The 11,168-nt window shown below is 65.4% G+C and overlaps 1 protein-coding gene across 1 annotated transcript; it reads right to left on the reverse strand.

The window, feature by feature from the left end:
• Positions 1-655: 655 nt before the first annotated feature.
• On the reverse strand, positions 656-11,135 carry RUSF1 (RUS family member 1). Its single transcript, XM_075738693.1, has 15 exons — positions 11,109-11,135; positions 10,628-10,789; positions 9,691-9,768; positions 9,094-9,208; positions 7,459-7,504; positions 6,924-6,956; positions 6,484-6,589; positions 5,841-5,942; positions 5,318-5,388; positions 3,915-4,150; positions 3,149-3,206; positions 2,524-2,594; positions 2,272-2,433; positions 1,229-1,306; positions 656-768 (listed from the first exon to the last, which is right to left on the reverse strand). Exons 1-15 carry the CDS (start codon positions 11,133-11,135, stop codon positions 656-658), a joined length of 1,458 nt encoding a protein of 485 aa, XP_075594808.1.
• Between the last annotated feature and the right edge of the window lie 33 nt (positions 11,136-11,168).

Raw genomic sequence — 11,168 nt, forward strand, 5'->3', positions numbered from 1 at the left:
GGCACGAAAATGGCCCAAAATGGGCCCCGAAGCCCCCGAAAAACAGCAAACCGCACCAAAAAAAGCCAAAACTGACCCAAAAGGAGACTAAAATGGCCCCAAATGAGCCCAAAATGGGCCCCAAATGATGTCACAGCGCCTCAAAATGACCTGAAAGCAGCCCAAAGTAAGACGAACATGGCCCAAAATGAGCCCCAAGCCCCCAAATGACGTCACAACGCAGCAAAAAAAAGCCAAAATCGGCCCAAAATGAGCCAAAAAAAGGCCCAGAATGAGCCCCAAGCCCCCGAATGACGTCACAACACACCCAAAAAGCCAAAATCGGCCCAAAACGAGCCAAAAAAATGGCCCCCGCATGAGCTCAAGTGATGGCGAAATGCACCAAACCGTCATGAAATGAGCCCCAAACGCCCGAACGACGTCACAACGCCCCCAAAGCGGCCCAAACTGCCTCAAAAAAAATCCCCAAATGCCCCCAAAATGCCCTAAAATCGCCCCAAAAAGCCCCAAAATCCCCAAATCAGCCCCCCCCCCCCGCGCCGGGCCCCCGCCCCTTTTTACAAACAACCGCTGGAAATTGGGGGGTTTTTTTGGTGGGTTTTTGGTGGGTTTTGGCGCCGTTGTCACAAAATGGTGGGTTTGGCCCCTCCCCCCGTCACTGGGGGCGGGGCTTCTCCTTGGCCACGCCCCCCGGCCCCGCCCAGTCGAGCTGCCATTCGTCGGGGGCCAGGAGGTGTCGCTGCGTCTCCCAACCGGCGGCCTCCAGCCCTGCGGGGGGGGGTGGTGACGTCACATGTGATGTCACACAATGTCACGCGAGCGGTTGGGGGGGGGCGGGGCTACGGCACACGCGGTGACACGTGCGCGGCGGCGCCGAGGGGGACCTGGGAGGGCGGCCGTGTGATGTCACGGGGGCTCCCCCCCGGTGACACGTGCGCTGAGACACAAGGGACGCGTGTGACATCACAACACGGAGGCGACACGGGGTGCGGGGGGGGGGGGGGCGGTGACGCGCGTGATGTCAGAAGGGCACCCGATGACACGCGTGATGACGCGGGGCCCAGACGCGCCATGACACGGGGGAGGGGAACCTGGGAGGTGACGCGCGTGATGTCACAAGGGCACCCGATGACGCGGGGCGGACGGCGACCCGCGCTGACACGCGGCGAGGGCGACCCGGGAGGTCGCGCACCGTGACGTCACGACGACACGCGGCGCTGACACGTACCGCGCAGGAAGGCGGGGCCCAGCGTGCGCCAGAGGCGGGAGCTCTCGGCCACGACCCCCCAGGGCACCGAGCCCGGCGCTGGGGGGGGAGACGAGGGACACGGGGACACCCCGTTACTGCCGGGCACCCCAAAAATGCCCAGGGGGACCCCAAAATCCTCCAGGGACCCCAACCCCCCCCCGGGACCCCAAAAATGACCCCAGGGTCGTCCCCCCCCCGGCCCCAGGAGACCCCAAAATCACCCCAGGGACCCCCAAAATCCTCCCGGGGACCCCAAAAATGCCCAGGGGGACCCCAAAATCCTCCAGGGACCCCAAAACCCCCCCGGGGACCACAAAAATGACCTCAGGGACCCCAAATGACCCCGGGGACCCCCCAAAACCACACGAGGGACCCCAAAAATGACCCCGGCCCCCCCCCCCCGATTGCCCCAGGAGACCCCAAAATCACCCCCAGGGACACCCAAAATCCTCCAGGGACCCCAAAAAAATGACCCCGGGCACCCCAAAAATGACCCGGGGATCCCCCCCCCCCAAAATCACCCCAGGGACCCCAAACCCCTCCCGGGGACCCCAAAAAAATGACCCGGGGACCCCCAAAATTGTCCAAGGGGATCCCCAAAATCACCCCAGGGACCCCAAAAATCCTTCCGGGACCCCAAAAACCCTCCTGGGCACCCCAAAAATGCCCCCAGGGACCCCAAATGACCCCGGGGACCCCCAAAACCACACGAGGGACCCCAAAAATGACCCCAGGCCTCCCCCCCCCGATTGCCCCAGGGACCCCCAAAAATGCCCAAGGGGACCCCAAAATCCTCTAGGGACCCCCAAAACCTTCCTGGGGACCTCAAAAATGCCCCCGGGGACCCCAAATTATCCGGGGGACCCCCAAAGCCACACGAGGGACCCCAACAATGACCCCGGGCCCCCCCCCGAAATTGCCCAAGGGGACCCCAAAATCCTCCAGGGACCCCAAACCCCCCCCCAGGGACCCCAAAAATGACCCCGGGGACCCCCAAAATCCCCCCCCCCCCAGTGACTCACGGCAGCGGCGCAGGCGGTGCTGCAGCGGGCGCAGGGCAGCACCCATGGGTGCCCCCGGGGGCAGGTCGGCGCCCAGCAGCTCCTCCAGCAGCAGCGCGTGGGCGCAGGCGCGCAGGGGGGTGTCGGGGGGGGCCCCCCGCCGCAGCCCCACCCCCACCCAGCCTGCACAAAGCGGGGGGTGGGTGGGGTGGGGTAACCCCGATAGCTGGGTGCCCCCCACCCACCCCGCACCCCGCGCCCGTGGGTGCTCACCGCGGGAGGGGCGCAGCACGATGATGTAATCCTCGGTGCCGCACTCCAGCGCCTTCCGCAGCTCCGCCTCACTGGGGGGGGGGGGACAATGGAGGTGTGACCCCCCCCAGCACCCGGGTGACCCCCCCAGCACCCACTGACCCCCCCCAGCACCCACTGACCCCCCCAGCACCCATTGACCCCCCCAGCACCCACTGACCCCCCCCAGCACCCACTGACCCCCCCCCAGCACCCACTGACCCCCCCAGCACCCACTGACCCCCAGCACCCACTGATGCCCCCCAGCACCCACTGACCCCCCCCAGCACCCATTGACCCCCCCAGCACCCATTGACCCCCTCAGCACCCACTGACCCCCCCAGCACCCAGGTGACCCCCCCAGCACCCACTGACCCCCCCCAGCACCCACTGACCCCCCCCCAGCACCCACTGACCCCCCCAGCACCCACTGACCCCCCCCAGCACCCAGTGACCCCCCCAGCACCCATGTGACCCCCCCCAGCACCCACTGACCCCCCCAGCACCCACTGACCCCCCCAGCACCCAGTGACCCCCCCAGCACCCATGTGACCCCCCCCAGCACCCACTGACCCCCCAGCACCCACTGACCCCCCCCAGCACCCACCTGCTGACCAGCCGGTGCAGGGGGGCACCCAGGTGGAGGCTGAGGCGGGTGCTGAAGCCTGGGGGGGTGTGGGGTGACATCAGGGTGACGTCAGGGTGACACAAGATGGGGGGGGGGGGGCACTGGGTGACAGTGGGGGGGTGACACCAACTGACACGGGGGTGACATCAGCACTGGGTGACATGGGGGGGTGACACGGGGTGACACGGGGTGATACAGGGGGGTAACATGGGGTGTGATGCAGGGTGACACGGGGTGACACAGGGTGACACGAGGTGACACAAGGTGTGACACAGGGTGTGACATGGGGTGACACGGGTTGTGACACAGGCTGACACAGGGTGACATGAGGCGACACAAGGTGACACGGGGTGACATGGGGTGACACAGGGTGTGACACGGTGACACGGGGTGTAACATGGGGTGACGCAGGGTGACACGAGGTGACACAGGGTGTGACACGGGGTGACACGGGGTGTGACATGGGGTGACACGGGTTGTGACACAGGCTGACACGGGGTGACATGAGGCGACACAAGGTGACACGGTGACATGGGGTGACACAGGGTGATAAGGGGTGACACGGGGTGTGACACAGGGTGACATGGGGTGACACGGGTGACACAGGGTGACACGAGGTGACACGGGGTGTGACACGGGGTGACACGGGGTGTGACATGGGGTGACACGGGGTGTGACACAGGCTGACACAGGCTGACACGGGGTGACATGGGGTGACACAGGGTGCCCCGGGGTGCCCCCTCACCGGGCAGCAGGGGTTCCCGGGGGTTGACGTCCTCGGGCCCGGGGACGGTGACGGTGACGCTGCCGGTGACTCCGCCCCCTCGGGCCCCGCCCCACCAGGCCCCGCCCCTCAGGGCCCCGCCCAGCGCCAGGCGCAGCCGGGGCCTGTTCAGGGTGGGCAGGCGCAGGGTCCCCACCGCCCCCAGGTTGGCGCCCAGGTGGGTGCTCAGCAGCACCAGCACCGCCCCCCACGTCAGCCTGCGCCCCGACACGGGGGGGACCCCAAAAAAACCCACACGTGTCATGGGGGGGACCCCAAAACACGTCATGGGGGGGGGAGGGCACCCCAAAACACGTCATGGGGGGGGACCCCAAAACACGTCATGAGGGCACCCCAAAACACGTCATGGGGGAGAGCACCCCAAAACACGTCATGGGGGGACCCCAAAACACGTCACGGGGGGACCCCAAAACACGTCATGGGAGGGACCCCAAAAACACATCATGGGGGGACACCCCAAAAAACGCGTCATGGGGGGGACACCCCAAAACACATCATGGGGGGGAAGGGCACCCCAAAACACGTCATGGGGTGACCCCAAAAACACATCATGGGGGGGAAGGGCACCCCAAAAACACGTCATGGGGGGGACACCCCAAAACACGTCACAGGGGCACCCCAAAACACATCATGGGGGGGGAAGGGCACCCCAAAAAACACGTCATGGGGGGGAGGGCACCCCAAAACACATCACGGGGTGACCCCAAACACATCACAGGGGGGGACACCCCAAAAAACGCATCACAGGGGGGGACCCCAAGGCCCGGCACGGCACCCCAAACCCCTCAGCCCCTGGGGGGCCCCCCCCAAACCTCCCATCAGCCCCTGGGGGAGCCCCAAAATCTCCCCCGAGCCCCAGGCCCTGGAAGCCCCGCCCCTTCCCCAAGCCCCGCCCACCCTCCCCTAGAGGCCCCGCCTCTGCAGTGAGGCCACGCCCCCTCCCTCAGGCCACACCCCCTTTCCCCACGGGCTCCCTCCCTGAGCCCCCACCCCTTCCCTGAAGCCACGCCCCTTCCCCCACAGGCCACGCCCCTCCCTGGAGGCTCCACCCCCTTCCCAGGCTCCTCTCTCCACCCCTTCCATGGCTCCTCCCTCCCCGAGGCCCCGCCCCTCCCCAGGCCCCGCCCCCTCCCCAAGCCCCGGGCCCTCCCCAGGCCCCGCCCCTCCCCAGGCCCCGCCCCCTCCCGAAGCCCCGCCCCTCCACGGGCCCCCTCCCGAAGCCCTGCCCCCTCCCGAAGCCCCGCCCCTCCCCGAGCCCCCCCCAGGCCCCGCCCCTCCCGAAGCCCCTCCCCAGGCCCCGCCCCCTCCCCAGGCCCCGCCCCTCCCCAGGCCCCGCCCCCTCCCGAGGCCCCGCCCCTCCCCACCATGGCCGCCCCTCCAGCAGCGGCAGCAGCAGCAGCGCCAGCACCAGCCCCAGCCCGTTCACCAGCGTCTCCTGCCCAGGAACACCAGTAACGCACCAGTAACGCACCAGTAACGCCACGGGCACCACACCCCTCCCGCCCAGTGCCCCCCCCCAGTATAACCCAGTCCCTGCCCTGCTCCTCCCAGTTCCCTCCCAGTACTCCCAGTCACCCTCCCAGTGCCCCCCAGTTCCCTCCCAGTATACCCCAGTTCCTGCCCCACTCTTCCTGCTTGCCTCTAGTGCTCCCCAGTATAACCCAGTTCTCCCCCAGTGCCTCCCAGTATAACCCAGTTCCTGCCCCACTCCTCCTGCTCACTCCCCAGTCCTCCCAGTTGCCCTCCCAGTCCCCCTCAATGCCCCAGTCCCCTCCCAGTCCCTCCCAGTGCCCCCCTGTCCCCTCCCAGTGCCCCCCAGTGCCCTCCCAGTGCCCCCCTGTCCCCTCCCAGTGCCCCCCAGTCCCTCCCAGTGCTCCCAGTGCCCACCTGGCTGCCGTCCTTGGCGGCCACGTCGGCCACGTTGTCCCTCCGCGCCTGGTGCACGGCCAGCGCCGCCCGCGTGGCCCCGCCCGCCACTCCCACAATGCACTGGGGCGGCACCAGTCACCCAGTATCCCCCAGTATCACCCCAGTACCCCCCAGTACCACCCCTAGTAATTCCCACCACTCCCAGTACCCTCCCAGTGCCTCCCAGTATACCCCAGTACCCCCCAGTACCCTCCCAGTGCCTTCCAGTATACCCCAGTACCCCCCAGTACCACCCCAGTGCCTCCCAGTATAACCCAGTGCCACCCCCAGTACCCCCCAGTGCCTGTCAGTATAACCCAGTGCCACCCCCAGTACCCTCCCAGTGCCTCCCAGTATAACCCAGTACCCCCCAGTGCCTCCCAGTATAACCCAGTACCCCCCAGTACCCTCCCAGTGCCTCCCAGTATAACCCAGTACCCTCCCAGTACCCCCCCAGTACCCTCCCAGTGCCTCCCAGTATAACCCAGTACCCTCCCAGTACCCTCCCAGTGCCTCCCAGTATAACCCAGTGCCACCCCCAGTACCCTCCCAGCCCCCCCGCTGAGATCCCGGGCGGTGGGCGTGGCCGTGGGCGTGGCCGGGGCGGTGGGCGGGGCGTTACCTTGGCAGCGGCCGCCAGCGCCAGGAGGGCGGGGCCAGCGCGGGGCCAGGCGGGCGCCAGCAGCTCCAGCACCAATGAGGCGTCGTTCAGCACGTCGGCCGCCAGCCTGGGCGGGGCCTGCGCGTCACGTGGGGGGCGGGGCCTCCCACCAGGGGGGTGTGGGGCAGGTGGCTGAGGGGGCGGGGCCTCTGGTGGGGGGGCGTGGCCTCTGGCGGGGGTGGGGCCTCTGGCAGGGGGCGTGGCCTCTGGCTGGCTGAACAGGGCATGCAGCTGGGGGCGTGGCCTCTGGCGGGGGCGTGGCCTCTGGCGGGGGCGTGGCCTCTGGTGGGGGTGTGGCCTCTGGCTGGGGTTCAGAAGGGGCGTGGCTTTGGGGAGGGGCGTGGCAGCCAGGAAGGGGGTGTGGCTTAGGGGGCGTGGCCTCGGAGGGGGCGGAGCCTCACCGCCACTGCTTGGCCTCACAGTCCAGGCGGCTCCTGGGGGGTCCCAGTAATCCCAGTTAGTCCCAGTGCCCCCTCCCAGTAAGCCCCAGTAGTTCCCAGTAATCCCAGTAAGTCCCAGTGCCCCCTCCCAGTAAGCCCCAGTAGCTCCCAGTAATCCCAGTTAGTCCCAGTACCCCCTCCCAGTAAGCCCCAGTAGCTCCCAGTACCCCCTCCATGCCTCCCAATGCCCCTCCAGTCCGTCCCAGTATCCTCCCAGTACCATCCCAGTCCCTCCCAGTGCCCCTCCAGTGCATCCCAGCCCCCTCCCGGTATCATCCCAGTCCCTCCCAGTGCTCCTCAGTCCCTTCCCAGTATCATGCCAGTCCCATCCCAGTCCATCCCAGTCCCTCCCGCTGCTCCTCAGTCCCTTCCCAGTCCATCCCAGTATCATCCCAGACCATCCTGTTGCCCCCCAGTCCATCCCAGTCCCATCCCAGTCCCTCCCAGTGTCTCTCCAGTCCATCCCAGTCCCTCCCAGTATCCTCCCAGTGCTCACCCCTGGATCCAGGCGAAGGTGATGCGGGTCACTATCCCCACCCCGTCTGCAGGGGCACCGGTTTGGGGTGAAAATGGGCGATTTTGGGGTCCCCGGGGGATTTCGGGGTGAAACTGGGGGGGTTTGGGTACAGGGAACAGAGGGAAAAGGAACAATTTTTGGGTGAAAATCAGAGATCTGGGGTGGAAATGGTGAATTTCGGATACAGGGTAATTTTGGGGTGAAACTGGGGGATTTTGGGGTCCTAGAGAGATTTTGGGGTGAAACTGGGCAGTTTTGGGTACAGGGAGTGGGGTGAAAATGAACAATTTTGGGGTGAAAATGAGAAATTTTGAGGGAAAAATGGGAAATATTGGGGTAAAAATTGCAAGTTTTGATAGAGGAGAAAATTTTGGGGTGAAACTGGGGGATATTGGGCACAAGGAATGGGGTGAAAATGAGAGATTTTGGGGTGAAACTGGGGGATTTTGGGGTTAAAATGGGGGATTTTGAATACAAGGTAATTTTGGGGTGAAACGGGGATTTTGGGTAGAGAGACTGGAATAAAAATAAAGAATTTTGAGGTGGAACTGGGTAATTTTGGACATGGGATAATTTTGGGGTGAAACTTGAGAGGTTTGGGTACATGGAGCATAATGGAACTAAAAAATTTTGGGGTGAAAATAGTGCATTTTGGATATGAGATAATTTTGGGGTGAAACTGGGGAGTTTTGGGTGCGGGAGGGTTTTGGGGTGAAAGCGAGGAGTTTTGGGTACAGGGAGTGGGATGAAAATGAACAATTTTTGGGGTGAAAATGGCAAGTTCTGGGGTGAAACTGGGGAATTTTGGGGTGAAAATGGTGAATTTTGGGGAAGAATTTTTGTGGTGAAACTGGGGGGGTTTGGGTCCGAGAGGGTTTTGGGGTGAAATTGGGGGATTTTGGGGTCCCAGACTGATTTTGGGGTGAAACTGGGGGGTTTTGGATGCACAGAGTGGGGTTAAAGCGAGAGATTTTGGGGGGAACTGGAGGATTTTGGGGTGAAAATGGGAAATTTTGGGGTGAAAATGATAAATTTGGGGGTAAAAATGGTGAATTTTGGGGTGAAAGTGGGGGATTATGGGGTGAAACTGGAGATTTTTGGTGTGAAAGCAGGGGGTTTTGGGGTCCCCGGGGGATTTTGGGGTGAAACTGGGGGATTTTGGGGTGAAAATGGGGGATTTTGGGGGTGAAAATAGGGGGTCTGGGCCTAAAAATGGGGCATTTTGGGGTCCGGGAGGGCTTTTTGGGGTGAAAGCGGGGGGGTTTGGGTGCGGGAGGGTTTTGGGGTGAAAGCGGGGGGTTTGGGTGCGGGAGGGTTTTGGGGTGAAAGCGGGGGGGTTTGGGTGCGGGAGGGCTTTGGGGTGAAAGCGGGGGGTTTGGGTGCGGGAGGGTTTTGGGGTGAAAGCGGGGGGTTTGGGTGCGGGAGGGTTTTGGGGTGAAAGCGGGGGGGTTTGGGTGCGGGAGGGTTTTGGGGTGAAAGCGGGGGGGTTTGGGTGCGGGAGGGTTTTGGGGTGAAAGCGGGGGGGTTTGGGTGCAGGAGGGTTTTGGGGTGAAAGCGGGGGGTTTGGGTGCAGGAGGGTTTTGGGGTGAAAGCGGGGGGTTTGGGTGCACTCACCGCGCAGCACCCAGGTGAGGGTGGCCCCGGTGACGGTGGCGGCGCCGTCGCCCACCCCCACGGCCTGGAGCACGGCCCGGGTGGCCAGAGCCCCCGCCAGCGTGCTGCACAGCGCCTGCCCAGTCACCACCAGTCACCACCAGTCACCACCAGTCAGCTCCCAGGAACCCCCCACGCACCCCCGGTCACCTCCCAGTAAGTCCCAGTAACCCCATGTCACCTCCCAGTGACTCCCAGTAATAACCAGTAGGTCTCAATCCCCTCCCCGTACCTTCCCAGTACCCTCCCAGTCCATCCCAGTCCCCTCCCAGTCCACCCCAGTCTCATCCTAGTCCATCCCAGTTACCTCTCAGTTCCCTCCCAGTCCATCCCAGTCCCTTCCCAGTATCACTCTAGTAGTCCTCAGTTCCGTCCCAGTGCCCTCCAGACCCCTCCCAGTGCCCCCCCAGTCCATCCCAGTGCCCTCCAGTCCCCTCCCAGTGCCTTTCACTCCCTCCCAGTGCCCCCCAATCCCCTCCCACTCCCTCCCAGTGTCCCCCAATCCCCTCCCAGTGCCCCCCAGTTCCACCCAGTCCATCCCAGTGCCTCCCAGTTGACCTGCAGGGCGTCCCAGCACTGGTACTGCAGGTAGTCGGGGCTGACGCTCTCGGGGTACCCCTGGGGCAGCAGCACCCGCTGGGGGGGGACATGGGGGGGGTCAGTGACCCCTGGGAGCCCCCCCAAACCCCATCTCAGCACCCCGGTACCCCCCACCCCCCCCCAGGACCCCAATATCCCCCCTGGACCCCGATATCTGCCTCAAGACCCCCCAGGACCCCAGCAGCCCCCCCAAACCCCCCGATATCTCCCCCAGGACCCCCCCAGCTCCCCCCTCCAGAACCCCACTAAAAGCCCCCAGACCCCAATACACCCCCCAGCTCCCCCCGGACCCCAAAATCTCCCCTGGGGACCCCCCCAGGACCTCAAGAGACCCCCCCAAACCCCCTCAGGCCCCCCCTTAGACACCCCCCCCAGATCCCAATACACCCCCCCCCCCCCAGACCCCAATATCTCCCCCGGGGACCCCAACAGACCCCCCAAAACCCCCTCAGGAGCCCCAAACCCCCCCCGGACCCCAATATCTCCCCCAGGACTCCCGCACCCCCCCCAACCCCCCTCAGGAACCCCTAACCCCCCTCCAGGACCCCAATATCTCCCCCCGGGGACCCCAACAGACCCCCCTTAGCCCCCCCGGACCCCAATATCTCCCCCCGGGGACTCCAACAGACCCCCCAAACCCCCCCCCCGGACCCCAATATCTCCCCCCGGGACCCCAACAGACCCCCCCCGGTTCCCCTCACAGCGGCAGCGCGGCGCAGGCCGGAGGGCGGGCAGGCACCGGGGGGGACGAGGCGCTGGAGCCCCCCCCGGGGGTCCCCTTGGTAACAGGCGGCTTCACGGGAACCCCACAGCTCCCGGCAGAGCGGGGGGGGCGGGGGGGGCCCTGCGGGGACACGGGGGGGGGTCCCGGGGGGGGGCGGGGGGGTCCCGGTACCCTCCGGCAGCTCCATCCCGCCTCGCCGGAAGCCGCGGGGCCTGACGGGAAGGGGCGGGGCCTGCTCGCACCGGGCACTTCCGGCTGACGGGCTGGGATGGCGGTCCGCCAGGGCTCTATGGTCTCCGTTGAGGCGGGCTGAGATCGCGGTCCGCCAAGTCTCTATGGTTGCCATTGAGGCGGGCTAGGCGGGAGGCCCGCCAGGTCTCTATGGTCTCGGAATGGGACAGTCTATGGAGGAGGTCCTCCACGTCTTTATGATCGAAAGGTGGGACAGTCTAGTAGGGGTTTGCCAGCTCTATGGTCTCCGAGTGGGACAGTCTAGGAGGGAGGTCCGCCAACTCAATGGTTTCCCACGGGGCACTCTAGGAGCGCTGTCCTCCTGCACTCGATGGTTGCCAGCGTGGCGCCATATCTCTATGGTTCCATGGGACTTTCTAGGCCTCCCGCAGTCTCTATGGTCACGCCGCCACTCCGGTACCTCATCCACGCCTCTCTGTGGTACCATGGGACGCTCAAAGCCGCCTCCCCCCGGTCTCTA

Source organism: Balearica regulorum, chromosome 35 (assembly GCF_011004875.1).
Source record: "Balearica regulorum gibbericeps isolate bBalReg1 chromosome 35, bBalReg1.pri, whole genome shotgun sequence".
Taxonomy (NCBI): domain Eukaryota; kingdom Metazoa; phylum Chordata; class Aves; order Gruiformes; family Gruidae; genus Balearica; species Balearica regulorum.